The sequence below is a fragment of the Eremomyces bilateralis genome (assembly GCF_010015585.1).
Source record: "Eremomyces bilateralis CBS 781.70 unplaced genomic scaffold P152scaffold_21, whole genome shotgun sequence".
NCBI lineage: Eukaryota > Fungi > Ascomycota > Dothideomycetes > Eremomycetales > Eremomycetaceae > Eremomyces > Eremomyces bilateralis.
Window position 1 is genome coordinate 1 of NW_022985087.1, and position 20696 is coordinate 20696.

The 20696-nt window shown below is 49.3% G+C and overlaps 7 protein-coding genes across 7 annotated transcripts; 4 read left to right on the forward strand and 3 right to left on the reverse strand.

The window, feature by feature from the left end:
* Positions 1 to 468: 468 nt before the first annotated feature.
* Positions 469 to 2331, forward strand: P152DRAFT_460946 (uncharacterized protein). Its single transcript, XM_033680018.1, has 6 exons — positions 469 to 893; positions 933 to 969; positions 1012 to 1266; positions 1300 to 1623; positions 1654 to 1706; positions 1869 to 2331. The coding sequence occupies exons 1-6, from the start codon at positions 805 to 807 to the stop codon at positions 2029 to 2031; spliced, it is 921 nt and encodes a 306-aa protein (XP_033531478.1). The 5' UTR covers positions 469 to 804; the 3' UTR covers positions 2032 to 2331.
* A 202-nt stretch (positions 2332 to 2533) lies between these two features.
* Positions 2534 to 3305, forward strand: P152DRAFT_460949 (uncharacterized protein; the record flags this gene model as incomplete). The annotated part of the gene is made up of 1 exon (XM_033680019.1): positions 2534 to 3305. A coding segment is annotated over exon 1 (501 nt), but the record flags the coding sequence as incomplete, so codon positions are not given.
* A 1065-nt stretch (positions 3306 to 4370) lies between these two features.
* P152DRAFT_372498 (putative heterokaryon incompatibility protein 6, OR allele) lies at positions 4371 to 4748 on the forward strand (the record flags this gene model as incomplete). Its single annotated transcript, XM_033675543.1, has 1 exon — positions 4371 to 4748. A coding segment is annotated over one exon (378 nt), but the record flags the coding sequence as incomplete, so codon positions are not given.
* Positions 4749 to 5379: 631 nt separating this feature from the next.
* P152DRAFT_460951 (uncharacterized protein) lies at positions 5380 to 6285 on the reverse strand. The gene has a single exon (XM_033680020.1). The coding sequence runs from the start codon at positions 6149 to 6151 to the stop codon at positions 5816 to 5818; it is 336 nt and encodes a 111-aa protein (XP_033531481.1). The 5' UTR covers positions 6152 to 6285; the 3' UTR covers positions 5380 to 5815.
* A 1840-nt stretch (positions 6286 to 8125) lies between these two features.
* On the reverse strand, positions 8126 to 10303 carry P152DRAFT_421830 (thiol-specific monooxygenase). The gene is made up of 4 exons (XM_033677175.1): positions 9791 to 10303; positions 9141 to 9729; positions 8719 to 9093; positions 8126 to 8663 (listed from the first exon to the last, which is right to left on the reverse strand). The coding sequence occupies exons 1-4, from the start codon at positions 9925 to 9927 to the stop codon at positions 8292 to 8294; spliced, it is 1473 nt and encodes a 490-aa protein (XP_033531482.1). The 5' UTR covers positions 9928 to 10303; the 3' UTR covers positions 8126 to 8291.
* Positions 10304 to 11109: 806 nt separating this feature from the next.
* Positions 11110 to 13749, forward strand: P152DRAFT_460954 (uncharacterized protein; the record flags this gene model as incomplete). Its single annotated transcript, XM_033680021.1, has 3 exons — positions 11110 to 11727; positions 11774 to 12165; positions 12210 to 13749. Coding segments are annotated over 3 exons (2526 nt in total), but the record flags the coding sequence as incomplete, so codon positions are not given.
* Positions 13750 to 13993: 244 nt separating this feature from the next.
* Positions 13994 to 17156, reverse strand: P152DRAFT_493542 (uncharacterized protein; the record flags this gene model as incomplete). Its single annotated transcript, XM_033682201.1, has 7 exons — positions 13994 to 14972; positions 15023 to 15237; positions 15261 to 15291; positions 15365 to 15476; positions 15521 to 16096; positions 16178 to 16819; positions 16916 to 17156. The coding sequence occupies 7 exons, from the start codon at positions 17154 to 17156 to the stop codon at positions 13994 to 13996; spliced, it is 2796 nt and encodes a 931-aa protein (XP_033531484.1).
* Positions 17157 to 20696: the final 3540 nt, after the last annotated feature.

A 20696-nucleotide genomic window follows, 5' to 3' on the forward strand; every position in this document is an offset into this window, starting at 1 on the left:
AGATCTTCTCCTTCTCTCTTTAGCAATTCAACAGCGTTACCAGCTTACCAAATCCTTCGTGGTTTGGGCCCTTGACAAGAAGACGGGTATATCGAGTTAGCGGCGTCGGTCGTGCCGGTATAGGAGCTGCTAAAGTCGATTAAGGCGCAGCAAAAGAGCGTCTCGCGCGAGAGAGAGAGGATAATCTAAGGGATTTAGGGGCCGGTCGGGGAGAGTACTACCGAGTTTAGGGCGCCGGACGGTTTCGGGGAGCACGACGTCCATTTCACCGCTCCCGATAAGGAAGGCCCGGGATAGGACGCCGGTCTATCTATGAATATCTAGCTCGGTCCCTCTATATCGTTTTCTACGGTTAGGAAGGAGTTAGCAGAGGAGTCGTTTACCTTAAATCGAAAGTAGAGTATCGTATTTCGACTTATCTGCCGCTAGCTAGACCGGGTCTACCGCGACGAGTCCGGAGTTCCCTAGCTCTACTAATTTATTAGAGGTGAGGGCGGGACGGGAAAATCACGGATCATCGGAGCGGTCGCGGCGCTGTTCGCGAGGAAGGGGATCCCGCACCGCCTACTGGTTATAGCGACCTCGGGAACGGCGGCAGCCAATATTAATAGGGTCACTATCTATTCCGCGTGCGGGTTCTCGAAAGATACGACTCGGTCGGTGGGTCGGAGTACGGACCTAGAGAGATTCGCGCCTAGGAGTTTAACTAATCTCCGCGTCGATAGACGAAGCCGGGCCGTATAGTAGGAAAAGCTCCTGCTCATTATCGACGAGGTTAGTATACTGGGTGAGCGGACGCTGTATATGGTAAACGAACAGCTGTACCGACTTCGAGGGTATGCGGACGACTTTGGCGGGATCCCGATTATCGTGTTCTGCGGGGATTTCCGCCAGTTCCGCCCGGTCTAGGAGCGGTCCATCCTTCTCCCTAGCCAAGTTATTGCGTGGACCGACGATACAGCTTTCCGAGTAGAGCAGAGGCACTAGTACGATAAAGCGCACGCGCTATAGAACAAGTTTACTACGGTCGTGATACTCGACGAACAAGTCCGTGCCGCCGGAGATCCACGACTCCAGCAACTCCTCAGGCGGATCCGGCACGGCGTACAAGATCAGTCCGATATGGATTTTCTGAACGACACGTGCTACCAGGAAGGTCGACGTATCCCATGGGAGTCCGGCATCACGGTTATCACGCCGCTGAATCGGAACCGCTGGAATCTGAACGTCGAAGCCACGCTGTCCTTCCAACGCCAAAGGCAAAGCGTGCTTCGGATTTTCATGTCCGAGCACAAGTAGAAAGATGGCCAGCCTACGGAGGAGGAGGCCCTAATGCTGTTAAGTCAGGGGGACGACAGCGCCATCCCCGTCCCCGCCATCTTTATATTCGTCCAGGGGATGCCCATCACCGTAAATCAAAACACCCACCAAGGCCTGAAGCTGGTCAATGGCGCCCGCTATACGGCGTTAGACGTCATCCTCGACCTGAAATTCCCCGGGCATCGCGTTAACGCCGATACCATGCTCCACTTCGGGCCTCCGGCCGGGATCGTGCTGGCGTCCGAGACGACGAGAGACTACGATTTCGTGGGCATGCCAGCCGGCACCATCCTCCTAGTACCCGTCAGTGTTAAAATCGACTCCTAGAGAAAGCGGCCGTGGCAGATGCACGACGTCAGCCGGCGAGGATTACCGTGCGCAGCGGCGTTCGCCTCCACGGATTATACGGTATAAGGAAAGACGTTAGACCGAGTGGCGCTAGAACTTCGCGGCGCGAGGACGACGAACATCGATAGCCAGGCCGTTCCTAGTTAATGCGATACCTACGGCCTATACGTATAACTATCGCGCTGCCTATCCCTAGATAGGATCATGCTTCTATCTCGAGCGCGAGAAAGGGACATTATCGGTAATCGAGTGCCCGAGACCATAGTCGCCGCCGAGAATAGGCTAGAACGGCTGAGCGAGGGGATGATTCAAGACGCGGAACGTTGGGACTGGTCAACAGAAGAGGGATGGACGGTACATTAAGGGGAAGTAAACGCGGCCTAGATATACAAAGTAGATTGGCTAGCAGAGCGCAAATAGAGCGAGAGACATTGAAAACCGACCCTTTGTAACATTGATCGCTTAATGATGGGGAGACTTCGCCTCTTTTTTTTCCCTCGCATCCCTCCTCTTTTTCTCGAGTCTTTATGATCGGAGTCAGTCTTGACAATCAGAGTCAAGTCTCAACGATCGGATTGAGTCCCGACGATCGGACTCAGTCAGGCGCGGGGTCAGAATCAGGCGGTGTCAGCGAACGGCGAGTGAACGATGCCGAGCGTGTAGTTTCATAACTCGTTAGAATCATATCATACGGGCTAAATCGGGCGGCGATCGCGATGTCGACGAAGGTTGGGGTGAAGGAACCGAAATCACGTGAAACTCACGTGAATATCATGTGATTTAAGTTTGAGTTGGGAGAAAAGTTGGCCCTCAGGCGTCCACAAAGACCTTACGGAACTTCGTTCCTCCAGGCACTTCTACACCATATGCATCCATCATTCATCATTATTCGCATCGATCTCGTCTTGCCACTATACTGTACTGTATAAGTTGACCAAGGCGACTTCCTCCGTCGCGAGCAGCAGTGTCTCTTATTGCTTCAAACCTCGCCAAGTGCCCGTCGGCGTGAGACGAACCCTTCGTTCTGAATAGAATTCTTGGTATATAGCGAAATCTGCTGGTCCCTTCCCCGCTTAGCTCCCGGCATCATGACAAACCGATACCAATACCGAACATTACAACGTTCCAGAGGTGAAGTCAGACTCCTGAAACTTTTACCGTACGATGGCAACGACAAGCTTAAATTCATTCCCACTTGCAATATCTTCCACGTCAGCCTTCATACGAAACCGAGGTTTACAGCCTTATCGTACGTCTGGGGAGCTGCTGCCGATTCACGTTTGATACTCCTGGAGAGCTCCCCAGTTCTAGTAACCAAAAACCTATACGATGCGATGATGGCACTTAGACCTACCAATGAACACATTATAATGTGGATCGATTCCCTTTGCATCAATCAGTTGGATGACGCGGAAAAGAGCTGGCAGGTTACACTTATGGCAGATATCTACCGACAGGCGGAAAAAGTCGTTGCATGGCTTGGTGCAGCAGATGATCAGAGCGATTCCGTGATGGACTACCTGAACTCTTTAGGAGCACAAGCGGAAGCTTGCGGTATGGACAATGGACCGGAACCCTTTCAAGAAATCTGGCAGAAGCTAGCGTCGAACCTCCCAGGAGCCCGTGACCTAAACCGATCAAATGTCATGATGATGACACCAGCTGGCAAAGTACGAACGATTGCATATACTCAGGTGTGCAACCTCTTCTACTCCATCAGTGGCCGGCATGATCCATGCAATCCACTACCGCTTGCTGGCATAAAACAGCTCTTTACTCGGCCATGGTGGGGTCGTGTATGGGTTTTACAAGAAATAACTCTTTCAGAGAATGCTGAGTTCATTTGTGGGACTAAGAGACTCACACGGCGCAGATGCACTGCTGCTTTTAATGCGTATTGTGCTTTGCGGTTTATTCTCATGGAAAAATTCACCCGCGAGCGGCTATCATTGACGCGTAATGAACTCGACATTATTCGACTCTTATTTCAACACCGACCGACCGTCATGCTATCGTCTTGGAATATATATCGGTATGGCAGATTCCCATTGGCAGCGCTCCTCCGTGCAACATGCGTCGGAAGTATCAATCTGCAGAACCATGGTCCACACCACCTAGAATCAACCGATCCTCGAGATAAAATTTTCGCTTTGTTGAGTCTGGCGGCAGACCAAGAAGAACTGGCAGATCTGGGTGTGTTCCCGGACTATACAAAATCCTGTAAGGAAATATACACGACGACTATGGCGGCTCTACTTCAACAAGGTCATATATCATTGCTCTCGTGCTGTCAAATGCCCAAATCTCAATCCGGCTTACCATCTTGGGTCCTAGACTGGTCTCGATCTGTGACAGATATGTTGCAAGACGTGGAAAATGATCATATCGTACTTTACCCGCAGTTTAGCGCTTCTGGAACGGGTCCTTCCGAAATTACCATCATCAAGAAAAAGGACGTTATTGAGGGGTTATCAGTGGTAGGCCATATATATGACGAAATACGTGAGGTTGGTCGTTTCCCCGGCAGAACTTCTAGCCACGAAGTGCCTCTTGAAGAGACGGATTCTTGGCCAGTAAAATGGCTAGTTGAACTACTCCGACTCACATATTACGACAACAAACGCTACACAACTTTTAGTGATCGCCTACGTGCAGCAGCCAGCACCTCAATCGGGGGTGTCTGGCATGATCAGAATACACGACTGGCAAGAGTTAGAGATGACTGTTTCTTTGGGGCGGTAGACCTCTTGCAGAATGGCATCAAGTATATCACGGAACACCAAATCAAACGTAAGGTGTACCAGCTCTTGGCCAACAAAGCTACCCAGCTCGAGGCCAGGGCCAGTGCGGCGCATGTGAAGCTAGACTCAGAGATTATGGGAAAGAGCTTAGGGCGACTTCCATTCATCACTAGAGAAGGCAACCTGGTCCTCTCTTCCGAGCATGTCAAGCGTGGCGACTTCATTGCACTAATCAGAGGAGCGCAAGTTCCCTTTGTTCTTCGACGTCAAAGCGGTGAAATTTATCAGCTCATTAGCGAAGCGTATGTCGATGGGATTATGGACGGTGAGGTGATAGAGCAGAATAATTGTGGCATCATTAATCTTGTCTAGTAGCTTTCCGAAACAGATTAGCTGTGCTGTACTACATACTATATTGTTTAGCGTTTGAAGGAGTATAAAGTGATCTTGTACGCAGTTAGTCAGGTTAACAAGCCCATTCTATGTTACAGTCGAGTAGCTTGCCCCGATCGTGTTGCAGTGGCACCACTCCGACCTAAGTTCGAGAATTTGATCTATGGTAAACCGTGCAGGGTTCGCGAAAAAAGAGTAGACGATCTACGGAGTCCAACACAAGACTTTGGATTGATGATAGTTATTAACGTATTCCACAAGCGAGTGGCCCATACAAGCGAGTGGCCCAGCTCATTTTACTAGTAAATTCGACAAAATTCGATATCAATATCTCAACAACCACTGGATAATATAGTCTGAAAACCTAGAGTTAGGTTTTCCTAGCCATTTCTAGCTTACTATTGAAATATTAAAGCCCTAGCTTTTACAGGTATAGAGATACCTACTTCTTGGCAAGATTTAGAGACCAAATCTCTATATCTTTATAACTATAAAATATAAAGCTCTAAGATTCTAATAATAAGCTAGAAATCGATAGGAAAACCTAATTCTAAGTTTTCAGACTATATTACCCAGTGGTTGTTGAGATATTGATATCGAATTTTGTCGAATTTACTAGTAAAATGAGCTGGGCCACTCGCTTGTATGGGCCACTCGCTTGTGGAATATGTTACTAACTTAACCTAAGTAACCTCCCTCCCTGTGTGGCGGGCATCCCTGCGTGACGGGCAAATTCCTAGGTACTGTGACAGTCTTGGGCTTCGCCCAGTCTGTGTATTGTGGCCTTGCGGCCTAAGGTAGGAAGGATAGGTAGTGTTATTGTAGGGTGACGGGTTGTGTCTAGATTGATTTTATATACACGAGGCAGATTGACTTATTATACAAATTGGATTTTTGGTTAGAAATAAGAGAAAAATAGAAAGATGGATAATTTTTGAAAAAAGAAAGATTAAGAGAGTATTAAGAGAGGAAGAAGTTTGATTAGAGGAGGTAGAGGCGGGTCCTATACCGCGTTAGGAGGATTGAGAGTTGCCCGTCAAGGAAATTCGACCCCGGATAGTTCTTTTGTAGGTCCCGGTAGAACTTCGCCGTTTGTAGCTGGCAGAGGCCTCCCACGGAGAGGACGACTGGACGAGGGGGACGAAGTCCTTTCCGTAGGCGCGGTACTTCGCAGTCTTTGCCTTAGCCGCCTCGTCGAGGACCGGGAGGGGCGCCTTGCCCTTAACTGAGCTGGCGTGGACGGACACGACGGTAAGGTCGTAGAAGGTCTCTCCAGGTGGTCCGAGGACGGAGATATCGTGTGATGGTCCCATAGAGCTCGGCACGGATAGACGGATATCACGGATCATTGTTATGGTCCCAGGCCTGCGGCCTGTTCCCTTGGTTGTGGCTGAAGACGTGGCTGGTGGATTATATCAGAGAAGCAAACTGTTGATCGTTTTGGCGTGTCAATCAATCACGGAAACAATAGGATACCTGTTCAGAGGCAGTGAGATGCTTGTATTCGATCCGAAGTATATAGTTTACCTTGACGGGTATATATACCCAGGGCTTATGTAATCTTATGTAATCTACAAGGTGCGGTGACTAAGTAATAGCCGCGGAGTTCCGACACACCCCCCCAGATCTAGAAAAGATCTGTATATCACAACCATATCGCGGAGTTATCCTTCTGAATCAGTTACGTTCGTTTCAGTGACGGATGTGATCATATCTCGTAGGATTGTAATGAGATGCTGGATAGATCGCATATTCAGGTGCTCGAGGAATTTCCGGTAGTTCTAAGGGGAGAGTATCTTGGTAAGACCGTCGGCGACCATCTCAGATGTGGAGACCCATTCAACGTTAAGGTCACCAGTCTGGACCTCTTGGCGTAGCCAGAACTGATGGATATCAACGTGACGGAGGCGTGAAGTGAGCAAAGGGGTTGGCTTAGAGACAATACCAACTGTCTGCTTATTATCACATTAGATCGTGAGTTCTTGCTCTAGATCAAATCTGAGTTAACGGAAGAGACGGTTCATCGCGATTATTTCGCGTGCTGCCCAGGAGAGGGCAAGGAGCTCAGCTTCGGTTGTAGAGGTCGTTACCACTGTCTGACGGGCGGATTGCCAACGAACGGGGCCGTTGAACAGGTAAATGATGTATCCGTTAGAGGACTTGCGAGTCTCTAGATCATCAGCGAAGGATGCGTCAGAAGCAGCCTGGACGGGAAGTAAGCTAGCATCTGGAGGAGGTTGTGAAGACCCGGAGTATTCAAGTGCGTGGAATTTCGTCGTCTTTAGGTAGGCGATACAGCGATCAGCCTCTTCTATATGCCTTGGAGACGGATTGATGTTGTGACGGGAAAGCCTGGATACCGCAAGGGCGATATCAGGGCGTGTGGTCACTGCGGCATATACAAGGGAGTCTAGACCATGCGTCTACTACCCGGAGGGGGTCTTCTGCCTAGGGGGCGTTTCTAGTCCTTGCGTCTTCTGTACAGTCCGCTGCGTTATGGTTGGGGCCTTGGCACTTGAAGCATTGTCTGCTTCGTGGTATTTCGAAGAACTCTTTAATTCTCACGTATGATCCCTAGATAGAGATCGATCCTTCGTTAAGTAGTCTATCTTTCTCTGCTTGCGATCTATAGAAGACCACTAACTCGATTCTTAGGTTGGCTGATGGCCGGCTGAGTAGTCGTATACCGCGGATCTGGGCATCGTTCTCGAAGCAGATGGCCTTAATAATATCTTTATCGATCCGTCGACCTGTCTCTAGGTTGCCTACCGAGAATCTGTCGACTCCTGTTGCTTTGACTTTGAAATCCTCGCGGATATTCAATTTTATGTCCTGGAGCGTTAGATCGTTGGCCCACGGTAGTGCTATCTCTATAGTTTCGACTTCCTGTTGTGATCGAAAGACGAAGCCTATGCTCTCTGGTCGGCGGTTTAGTACGGCGGTGTACTTGTAATTCTTCGTTTCGTCGGTTGCCTGTAGGGTCTTGTTCATTATTTCCTTAAGCTCCTTATTACCGGCCGAACTATATCGAGAAGCCGAAAGGTTAAGGTTAACCGTCGGTGGCCTATGGTTTTCCCTCCTTATCTGGCCGTTTCCTGGAGAGGGGATACGTGTCACGACGGGGTCGGAGACGGAACGAAGATCTGGGATGGTGTCTGGTGGTATAATGGCGATCGATGGTAAGAGCATCGTCGGGGAAGAGGGGGGTAGTGTGATGAAGTGGACTTCCACCATGCACAAGTCACCATATTTGTGTCACGGGACTTACCACTTCATCACCTGTAGACTTTACAACCTCCTGTTGACGTAGACGTAGATTCTTCCCTCTTCATAGATGAATCTAACTTGTTACGTTACTACCTTGATTTTACATCATCCAGTATCAATCCGTGACAGATGACTAAGTAATCAGCTCGGATATCTGACAGAATGAGACCGTGGTGAAATGCCAAGAAATACAGGCATTCTGTGACACTACCCTCTGCATGCCTACAACTTGGCCTTAATCCACAGCTCTTCTTCCTCTTTCTCTGCTTGCTTTCTGGTCTCTTCCCATGCTTGAATCTTTGGAGCGACCATACCGGCCCATACCTTCAACCATTCGTCGTCAAACGGCGCCAGTGCGATGCCATTGGTTCCTGGTACCGGATCTCCAGCTATGTTACGAAGGAATTCAAAGTAGTCGCGATAGTTTGGTGCAATGGAGTAGTAATTCTTCCCGCCAATAAACTCCGCAACCCGTTTAGTCTCCCACTCTTTCTGTTCTGCGGCTGGCGGGAGTGGCTTCGAGCGGCCTGCTAAATGACGTGCAACTGCGACAGCTTGCCATTCGTACACGCGGAAAGTAAATCCTCCACCGAGCTATCAGGATAGTCAATTTCAAGATCAGTCGGCAGAACGTTGCGGCTGGACTCACCATTCCAACGAACGTAAGAGTTGGATCATCGATATTCCATGTGTGCTGGTAGACGCCGGGAAGTCGACGATATGCTCCCTTAATTGTCTTTTGCACTTCGGGTATCCACGGTAGGCTGAAAGTGTAGCCGGTCCCAAAGATGACATGATCGACGTTGTCGACAGATGAGCCGTCTTCGAAGAAAATCCTTCCGCTTTCGGGATCGAACTGAGTGATTTGTTTCTTGACCACTATATGTGGATGAGTCCAAGGAATGAGTCCAAATGCCGGAATTGGATCGCCCCGTAGCGCTCCGAGTACTGGATGCTGCGCGTATGGTAAAATTTCATGGATGATTTCCGACGAAGACACGGACGCTCCAACGACAATCACGCGCTGCCAACAAATCAGCAATTACCCAGTTTTTAGGAAGCGCCACATACCTTTCCCTTGTAACCTTTGGCATTTCTAAAGTGCTTGCTATGGATTATCCGCCCTGGGAATCGCGCGTCGTACTCCAAGAGACCAGGAATCTTCGGAAGCCAAGGCACATTATAATGCCCACTCGCCACGACCAACGCATCGAAGCTCTCTTGCCACCACCAATTCTTACCCGGCTCTTCCTTTCGAAGCGTCAGCACCCATTTGTCATCAATCTTCTCTGCCTTCTCCACAGTCGTGTTTAACTCTAGAAGCTTGTCGTTTCCGTTGCGAACAAAGACATCTTCGACCCACTCGCGAATTAGCTCGCGATCCCGGTACGGCGAATCTCGTCCATATTTCTTGCGAAGATCTGGAGAGACTGTTGCTGGGAAGGGATATCTGGTGTAGCTCATGATAGGATCTACGATATTGCTGTGCAAGTTCTCATGGAGCGGCGTATCGGAGAAGCGAAACTGGTGACTGTTTACGGCCTCCGATTTTGGAGTCACTGCAGGGAGCTGCGAAGGAATTTGTACTGGCACATCTCCATTTCCGGCGATTAAATCGCTCAACGAAGGAATTTTTGCTGGGAGATGTGGTGTATAGACCCTATCTCGTAAGTTAAAAACTTCCGCGTTGTTGTATCTTAGGAGGCCGATGTTCAACTTACCAAACACCTCCGGGAATCGCCTTTCGTTCGAACACTCGGATAGTATCAAAAGCCTGCTCTTTAACGAGAGCATCCGTGGCAATGGCTCCAGCCGGTCCGGCCCCGATTACTGCGACGCTCCTTGCTTTAATAGCCATGGTGCTCTACAATATTCTTTCGCGGTGAGTTTGACTTTGTAAAACCTCTAGGTTAGATCTAGAAACAAGAGCAGTTCTCCTGCCAATCGGTCTAGAAAAGGGTATCTCCTTATCTCTGTTGCATGGATAGGATACCGATCCCGTAGCTCCATTCCGCCATCTGCGCACCCATTACGTCTTCCGTAGCCGCCAGCACACAATGTTCGTAAGTAGTGCAAACGCAGGCAGGAGTCCAGAGAGCAGATCGCCTCCCACGCCGCTTCTCCACCTATGATGCCATCTAGTCTAGCATTGACGAATTCGTGTGTTGCGAGGTACGTGCATTCTTGACTAGCCTGAAAACCCCAGCTTGGGCTCTGCAATGATTGTGTTTAGTGACTATTTACTGAAAGCATGGAGGTTTAGAGGTGGCACGAATATTCGTAGTCGAATGTTATGGGCATGGCCCATGGTTGGCATAGGCTGAGAGCCTAAGCCTAATCAAAACTAGCGTAGAGATGGAACCTCATCCGGATGAATACACTGCTACCCCTGTAATGCGCTAGGACTGAGTAGGAAACTCCCTTGTCATATGGACCGTGCGGTGAGAACAAATCAGAGACTCAGAGTGCAAACCGGAAACCGATTCTGCTCGCGACTGTATATGATACTGTAGCAATACCTGCCGTGAATTATGATTCCCTTCCGACGTTGTCCCACCCTCCGCAAAATGACCATGGACTTCTCACCAGGTGACGTATGTGGGGTGATCCATGTCCCGACCTCGCCATCCACCTCCCACCCATCTCCTCCCAACTTCGGTCCACATGCAATGGCCCCGGAAGACGTCCAATCTTTAAAATGCCGGACATAGTGCGCCGCATGCTGGTCCTCGCCGCCATCGACGGCCTGGTCCTCCAACCCGTCCCGCCGAGGAACCAGAAACCCGCCACCGAGCAGGCCATCACGGTCGGCTACAAGACGAATGCGATCCAGGCACTGCAGCATGATCGGCGCGAGGAAGCGAAGCCGCCGCCGTCGTTTGAAGCGCATGGGGTGGTTGGTACGTCAAGCGGGATACATTCCCTAAACAGCGTCGATATGCGCTGACTCTGCGTTCCAGGCCTGCTCAAGTTCGCCAGCTCCTCGTTTCTGGTCTTGATCTCCGCACGGGACCAAGTCGCCCAAATCCACGGAATCCCCATCTTCACCCTCACCGACGTCGCCATCATCCCCCTCTCCTCTCAACGCGACGCGGAGACGGCGATCGCGCACATCCGCGCGACGCAGCAACAGACCGCGGCAGGCGAGGATGCGGAGGATTCGGCGTCGGAGACGGAGTCGATTCTGAGCGAGGACTCGATACCGACGCCGGAGCGAGAGGCGAAAGGGAGTTCGACTACGAGCGAGGTGGTGGAGGATGTGTTTGGGCGGAAGGGGATGTATGGGCGGTTTGCGCAGCGGTGGTTTTCGCGGAGGAATTGGCGGGGTGAGCCGGAAGTTGCGGCGGAGAGGAGGGACGAGATGGAGTTGGAGGAGTTGAGGAAGAGGGAGGCGAGGGGGGAGGCTGGTGAAGAGGGCCTTGAGACACCACTGGACTCGACGGCTGTAGAGGATGTAAACCAAGACGAGACTCCCGAGCCGGTGAAGGTGGACGATGACATGCCCGAGCCGTTGCTGCCCAAGGTTTTGAGGGTTGCGAAATTGCTGTTCACGTCGAGGAGTTTCTACTTCTCGTATGACTACGACTTGTCAAGAACGGTGACGGAGCAAGAGAAAGAAGCGGATTCGGTGCCGTTAAGTCAAAGATTCAATTCATTGGTAAGAGCTCGTCCGATCTATGATACGCGGAATCTAATTCTAGAAGTACTTCTGGAACCGTCATATTACGGATCCTTTCATGGAAGCCGGCCAGCATAGCTTTGCCCTACCTCTTCTACAAGGATTCGTTGGGCAGCGCGAGTTCGAGGTGGAAGTATCACCGACTAGCAAGGAGGGGGCGATTATCAGTGCATCTAAACCGGAAGAGGATGATGAAGAGACGATAGAGAGCGCCGAGTCTTCCGGCGATCCCCGGCAGAGCCGTAAGCAGTATCTCTTAACCTTAGTCTCCCGCCGATCCGTCAAACGAGCCGGACTGCGATATCTACGCCGCGGTGTCGACGAGGAAGGGAACGCGGCCAACAGCGTCGAGACCGAGCAGATCTTCTCATCCTGCGACTGGGACGACCACGACACGAAGATACATTCCTTTGTCCAGTACCGAGGCAGCATCCCGCTCTTCTTCTCGCAACCCCATACAGCTTCAAGCCGATCCCCGCATTCTTCGGATCGCCGGAGACCAACCGGGCGGCGTTCCAGCTTCATTTCTCGTCGTTGATTGAGCGGTATGGCAAGATTCAGGCGGTGTCGTTGGTGGATAAGAAGGCGACCGAGCGGAAGATCGGACAGGAGTTTGAAAATCATGCGAACGAGGTTGTCGATAGCGGAGTGTTGGGAGAGGGAAAGTTTGGTTTTCTATGGTTCGACTTCCATCATGTCTGTCGAGGGATGAAGTTCGAAAATGTCTCGATCTTGCTCGACAGCATTTCTTCTTTCCTGACATCCGCTGCCTGGTCGATTCAAGAAGGGGATCGCCTCGTGCAGAGGCAGTCTGGCGTCATCCGGACAAATTGCATGGACTGCCTGGACCGCACGAATGTTGTACAATCCGCATGTGGTCGAGATGTCCTCGAGAAACAACTCGCCACATGTAATGTCTTGATTAACCTCCAGACCGATCCCACCACGTCATGGTTCAACACACTCTGGGCTGACAACCGCGATGCGATATCTGCACAGTATGCAGGCACAGCTACGCTCAAGGGCGACTACACGCGGACAAGAAAGCGGAATATCAGTGGTGCTCTGAACGACTTCCGGCTTACTTTGAATCGGTACTACAACAACATCGTAAACGACTACCTCGCACAGGCGGTCATTGACTACCTTCTCGGCCGCGCATCCGCCCAGGTCTTCGCGGACTTCGAGGCCGAGATGATGTCTCAAGACTACGCGGTGGATTTGAAGAAAATGAGACAAGGCGCTATCGACAACTGCCTCCAGATCGCCGTCGAAGATGCGCGGGAAGAGTTCATTGCGGGCTATGCTCTGACGTCGCTGCGCAGGGCGTCAACCCTGAAAACGCTGCCGTTCGAAGAATGCGTGCTGCTCTTGACGGGAAGCGCGCTGTACCTGTGTCGCTTCGACTGGAACACCGAAAAGCTGCGTGAATTCGAGCGGGTCGAGCTAGAGGACATCATTGACATCACCCGCGGAGTGTACATCACGTCGACGTTAGCGCCGAAGCATTTAGACGAGACGAAGAACATCGGCATTGTCCTCCGATATGTCAGCAAAGGGCCACGAATGGTGCGGACGAATACCAGGAGCCTTGGAAACAAGCAGAAAGAAGGCGAGACGACTCCCGACGAAGGGGAGGACGATACGGTTGCGAACCAGCCGACGTCTCAGGAGACCAAGTTCTGGGCGCTGAAAGCCGGCCAACCGGTCTCGACTTTAAAGAGCATACACAGCAGCGCCACCGCGCTGAATGAGCGGGAGGTTCTCGACCTCATATGTCAAGATGTAAAGCAAGCAGTCGATCTTCATCGCCAGCCGACATCCGAGATAGAAGGGGAACCTGGTGGAAAGGAAGCATGGCGGAGGGAGCCGCTCACAGTGGAGGAGGGCGACATTATTTCTGTTGCGGAAGCGAAGAAGAGCACGGGATTGATTGAACAGATGACATATAACCTGAAGCGGCTGGTCTGGACATAGGGAAGTATATAGCGAGGTCTTGGTTTAGTTAGGGTGGGTAGATAATGGGTATGTAGGACGACCGGAATATGGGAATCGGTACTTCTCTGAAGTGTTCAGAAGAAGATTTTCATAGATATCAGCTAATAGGTTCATCCGCTTTGAATATTATGCCTTGGCATTGTTCGTTGGAAGAACTTCGTCTCACTTTCTTTTCCTCTTCTTTTTTAACTCTCGTAATAATGAAAATTTCACCACTCTGATCCTAACGCACCCTTAAACCGTATCATTACTGCCGCCTACTATGATTCTTTTCGTGCCTCTTCCGATCATTGTCCCTTGTAAAAGCCTTCCCACACTCTGTACATTCAAACGGTTTCTCTCCATTATGGCTCCTAATATGGCTCATCTTGTGAAAGTTCCGCGAAAAGCTTTTCCCGCAAATGTGGCAAACGTGCTTAGAAGACTCTATCACCTTCTTCGGTGTGAGTTTAAATAATGCTGACAAGTCGCTCTTATCGGGGTGGTAGTCTCTCATGTGTTTTTCGAGCTCATAGTTAGAGGAAAACCCGAAGCTGATGGAGGTACAGTGCGGAACATGGCAGACCCAGGGTCGGTTATGTCTGTCAATGTGCTTATCTCGCGTTTTAGCACTATCAAAGCCTTCGTAGAAATCAGGGCAGGTAACAAACGAGCACTTAAAGCGCTTGTGGCCGTAATAGCCCACGAGGGCTCCTTTGGTGGCAGAATTCCTCGAGGATTCCATGGAGAACTTCTTAATGAGCTCCCGGTTCCGTCCGAATGCTTTCTTGAGCGATTGGAGGCATATTTCGTTGCGGAAGTTTGGTCCTTTCTCTATGTGTCTCGTAACATGGCTTATAATGCGAGTTATATCCTCGTAAACCTCATGGCTAGCAAGCTTATTGTAGTCGTCTCTCACATCGTCATGGACTGGCTCGTCCGATATATCATCTGCGTAGCGGTCCAGAAAACGAAACATGGATCCATAGAGTGAATTCAGAGCTGCCAAGCTGTCTTCGACCTTAAAGCCTTCTTCGTTGTAGATTTTTGCCAAGGCGGCTAGATGTTGAAACCATTTGGATACGACGTAGTCTTGCAGAGACAACCATCCATCCAGAGTGTACTGATTGATCTTTGTCTTCTCCAGATCGGGATCGAAAAGGTCCATGGTTAGGTATCTTAAGCAAAGTGATGCCAATTTACATTCGACATCCGGTTTGCTAATATATTGCGTCTTGGTCAAGTATCTAGCGTGGGTCAGCAAGTGCAGTTATGGTTTGGGTGGAAAGATCCATACATTCGTGCTGTGCCATGGACCAGCTCCAGTCTCTCTCCAGGAAGCTCACGCACTAATGTCCCGCAAAGCTCTGTTACTTTCGCGACCAGTCCTCTACTTTCAACGTCATGGAGCGTTTCGTTACTGTCGGTCAACTCCAAGCAAAAGGCACACTGAATCTCGTAGTGTTTAAGTGGCCGTTTGGCACAAATCATCCACCCCAGAAGATGAGTGATCTAATTCCAAGCTCCTTCTATACCTTTCCATTGTCTCTCAAGACGACCGAGGATCTTTGCATACCTGAAGCGTCGTTAGTGATTCACTCCGACAGGACATGCCTATCGGCGGCTTGATTACACTCACGCTGCAGCAATGCCATCTGGAAAACGATGCTCATCAAGCTCTGTAACCACGTCGTTTTTGTTTGTTTGATTGAATAAATTTTCCAAGACCAGCTTCGCGTATAGGAACATTCCTGTACTCATGTAAGCTGATGAACTGACAGAATGTTGGCCATACCATTCGTTCTCGAAGACGTAAGTCTTTCGATGCATTTCACTTCATCGAAGCTAAGTCGAAATTTCCGCCCAATTTGATCGGTCCACATCCCTACAAAGTCCTCAATCTCTTTTATATTATCCTTCGGGCGTATAGCGAACTGTCCTACAGAAAAATTCGGTCGGGCGCGGGACTCCTTACTCAACGTTTCAGCAATATCTGCTTCGTCCTGGCTGACGATCAGCACGCGGAGTTTCCCAGGTTCATCGTCTTCTGCCTCGTCGACAACTTCGGCCAAGAAAGAGAGCAAAATCCGCCTTTCCTCCTTAGGACACTCGTCCAAGCCGTCAATGATGATAAACTGATTAAGAATTCGCTTGCAGGAAATCTTGATCAAGTTTTGGGCAAGTTGATGGGCTATTAACGTGACTTGTCCGCTCGATCTCGCCTTCATGAAGAAGTGAGGAATCATGGTTGGTTCTTGTGTGACCAATTGAACCAAGAGGCCCTGGAGAATGGAAAGAGCATCGCTCTTCTGCGTATCAGACTCCTTGCAGTAGAAGTATGAAGTTTTGAACCCTTTCTTTCTTTCGCACTCTTCGATGATTCTAGACGCGAGAATTGTTTTCCCTAAATTAGCAGGTTAGCAGCGTGTTTGATTCGGTACAACGCACTCACCCGCTCCAGGTATTCCGTTCAACCAGAGTACCGGGTATCTTGGTGTCTCATCATCCATCCAGCTAGCCATCATTTCGTTCTGTATTATCCAGTCCCCACTGCCTGGATTACATTTTCTCACATTGCAGAAGAACTCATGGTCGGCGACATGTTCCTGGGCAGTCTTATCCTCTCCTTCTGTCGGCCGCAAACAGGCCAACCATTCTATTACGCGCCAGTATTTCTTGTCTTTCTCTTCTTTCTCCTTGCTATCTAGTTCTACACGGAGTTTACCCCGCTTCAAGGCATATGTGTTGAGCTTCTCCATAATGGAGTAGATGTCGACGGAGCTAGAAGTAACCGTGTACCGCGCAAGCGACTCAACCAGGTCCTTCTGGCGCTGGAAATTGACTAAAATGCCCTGGAAACGTGTGTCAAAGTTGCCCCAGTTTGCCTTGAAAACCTGTTTCCATCCGCGGTGACGGAAAAACTGCTGTGCTTTGATGTGAAATTCGAGTAAGTCAGCATACACCCAGCCTATAATGCGCTGCATGAGCGGGTACTGGGTAAAGACTTTTTCATTTGCAGATAGGAAAGTCAGCTTTTCGCCAATGTCTTCATATGCACTTAGTAATGCATCAAAAGTTTCTGCGAAATGACTAGCTGCCTGTGGTATTGCTTAGTGATGTTCACGCCGGAGGACTGGGGCAAAAGCTTTTCGTCTGGCGTTACTTACGTGCAACATGAACTTCATCGGACCCAATATATATGCAGCGTAGCTATCCTTGGGAAATCGTGCGCTGGATATTTTGACAATGGTGCTCATTCCCTGTAGGAAGTTGTTCAGCCGGGAGCAGTTTATTAGTGATTTCTTTCTTTCCTGGTCGCGCTGTAGGTTAAAGACTGCCCTCCTGACATCTTCGACCCGGGTTTCATGGAACTCATTTCGTTCCTCGGCGGTAAGCAATGTCGTGAACTCATTCCATGCGTCCTGGAACATTTTCTCTATCCCATGAGATTCGTCACGGATACCGGGGAAGGCGGGTGGCCTAAAATTCCGCCTGATATCTTCTTTTAACCGTTGGTGCGCCTTGAGAAGCCCTTCACCGTAATTCATCACGAAGGAGACGTCGAATATGCCTATTAGCGAGTAGGCCATGTCTTCTTCTCGCTTGGTTTTACGAGAACTGGCCCACTGAAACTTTTCGTCGTTGGTAAACTGAGATCGATCTTGGCCTTGTAAAGCTGTGACTGGGATCTTCGTTATGTCATGGATAAGCCCTTCTAGGGAGTGTTTGTCGCCGAGGTAGGTGCCTTCAGAGGAGAAGAACCGCACTACCTTTGGAGCGATAAGCTCCTGAAGAGTCCAGCCTCTGGTAAACCATCTGCTTGCCCGGAATGCCTGCTCCCACTCACATTGTAGACCATCGGCACCGACCGCTAAAACATCCGATAGATATACATAACATAACTCGGCGTTCTGGTACCAGCGAAACATGGAAGTGATGGCCTCTGTAACCTCACTTGAATCCTCCTTCTTAATACAGCATCTATCGACCCAAGAGGAATTCTAGGTTATCAACTGCCGCTTTGTTTGCACAAAATTCAATCTTCTTGTATCCAAGCCTTCCCTTTCCAGAGCTCTCTGTGACGTCTTTGAAATTGACTTCATCTTCGTCTTCACCCCATGTGTGTGAAAGAATTGCATAAGGGGGTATTTTACCAGGTGTGAACGAGTGGAGGCTGACTTTGTTATGTCTGAAGTCAAGAAGCCGCATTGCGGAGACGGCTCTCTGAGTTTGAATGTGATTTTCTAGCAAACGTAATGACTTTTCGATGAAAGTTTGTTGTTCATGGCAGGTGTAATGTCTCTTACGGATTGTAGGGGCTAAGGTAAGAGTCTAAATATAGAATACGAGATGTGAAGGAGCACTGCATTTTTAGCCTCCCCCGATTCATTACCCTCAGGCCGTCACTCCTACATTACACTGCAATTTTAGCGCCAGAGGACTCTTTGAAGCAAGGCTTACGAGACCGAAAGTGTGTAGTAAGCAAGCTACCTATTTACTGGATCAAAGAGTCCTCGGACGCTAAAATTGCAGTCTCCATTAGAATGTACGGGAGTTGTCCAATGGGAGGCGGAGGCGTCTGCACTGCAATACCAGTAGACTGAAAGGCGTGGCTGTTGATCGAAGGCATCGGACTGGATGACTTGGGCCTTGTCTACTTCGAGCCGGCAGGTTCGATAATAGCGCTGGCAGGTGGCTTTGCTTACTTAAATAGTGGCAGATTCGTGGCAGATTCGTGGCAGGTTCGATATTAGCGCCAGAATGGGTGTATGTCTACTTTTTAATGGTGAAAACCTGCCGGCAGGTCTACATCCCGAAATGTGGCTTTTTTAGCGCAGCGCCACCTCGTATTTCGCTCAATTAGGCAAACCTGCGGCAGGTTTTTTTCTGCTACATCGATGGACCCGATAATAACGCTCGCTGGCAGGTTCTCTACTCCTCATTGTTATCACAATGGCCCCTCTACATCGTCCCAACCCCCACCGCCCATTCTAGGCACCTCCACCACCTATTTTAGGCACTCCCCCCCACCGACTTTAGAACCCCATCATCACCCATTTTAAGCACCCTCTATCATCCATTTTGGGGTACTCCCACCACCCGTTCTATCACCTGTGCCCAAAACGGGAGGCGGGAGTGATAAACGGTATCCAAAATAGGTGATAGTAGGGCCCAAAATAGGTGGTGGAGGTGCCCAAAACAGGTGATGGGGGATGCCCAGAATATGTTGTAGGGGTGCCCAGAATAGGTGGTAGGGGTGCCCACGCTTTAGGGATTTTCGAAATAGACTAATTAGAGCATAGTATTCCTAGGTCACGTGGCTGGGATGTAGCTGCAGGGTGGATGGCGTAGTGACAGCTCGGCTGACCCTGAAAAAGGTTCGGCTCACCATCCTAATCGGGTTAGGTTAATCACGTGAGGTCAGTTGACCTATATCTATGATCGACGTTGGTCGGCTCACCTTTCTGGATACACACATCTCAATTCAACCCCACACTCCCTCTAACTATATGGATATGGAAAATGCGTAAGATGTTTCAAACATGTTTGAAATATGTATATTAATAACCATGCTGTAGCTTAATCTCTAATCCTTCTATCTAAAGAGAATTCTGATGATAAGAGTAATGAAGTCGACCAAGAAGATCTCCAGCTTATGTTTGATGATGATTTCTATAAAGAATCATATATTGCAATTAAGGATGGTGAAGTAAATATCTTCCTGCGTAATATATTTAGAACATATTCATGTTCTTATCCTTTAATATCTAAACCTAAATTGCCGCTTACCACAAGAACTAATTATAATAAAAAAAGATTAGAACATTTTTCTGCAAAACAGCCCACAACTTGGAAATTAGCTGAGATTATGATCGTAATCGATTCTTCACACTTCATTCAATTATAATCAACTATTATAGCCCTCCCAAATAATGGTTAGAGGGCGCATGAGGGGGAAAGGCCCGCAGGCCAAAGACGCGTCCCCGACGCGTCCCCAGCAGGCGGACCACCCACGACCCAACACCCGCAACGGAGTAGGAGAACAAAATGGACGGACGGATGAGGGGCGGATGCTCCAAATTATGGAAAACCATATAAAACTCGCGTTGGAGAGCTGCCGTGGATGGGCTAGGGCGGGGTCGCTCCGTGGAGTTCTTGAGGCTTACCTAACGCCCGTTCTCCGGCTTATTCCGGAGCTAGCATAGAGAAAGAGTATAGAAAAGGCGCAGGCGGGAATACCCGCCAGGGACCTAGCGATGGGTCAAATATTGGAGCGCCTTGGACGTATTGAAGCTGGAATCGCGAAAGACCGCGGTTGTGAAGATTCACTACCTGCATGAGCCATTTGGGCCCTTTGGGCCCAGATCGGATTATCTTTTATCCTTACCCCGCTTTTGAGGTATATAATACCCCGCACGAATCCTACCAACTCTCGACGGTAGCGATTCGCGCTGTTACACATTTACACGATTACATACAATACAAATACGTTGATACAGACTTCTTGATCTATTCAGTTGCCTACAGCAATCCAATATCACCCAGGACTACCAATCCTTGACACATATTCCGAATATAACTAGTACTAAACTGATAGTTAACTTAAAGATAGTCTTCTTATCGGGGCGCAACATCGTTTCCGTACTGGTGTGGCGTGTGAGGAATAGAACGATACGTGCAGCCTAGTTTTTCGTCAATTGGTGACACCGGTATATAAATATATTTTAAATATATTTTAAACACGTTCTAAAGAGTTCTAAAATCTATAGGACATGGCTAGTATCTGCCATCCTTATCTAAGTTATAGTAACTCCACCATTTAGACAATGAGTAGACACTTTATAAAGTATTTACCGCTAAACGGAGAATTCGATACTAGTCATCTTCGAAGCCTTATCGAGAATGGTATACTAGTAGAGTAAGAGGAGTACGGAGTAGTTAAGTAGCAGTCGACTCGAAGACTAATATAT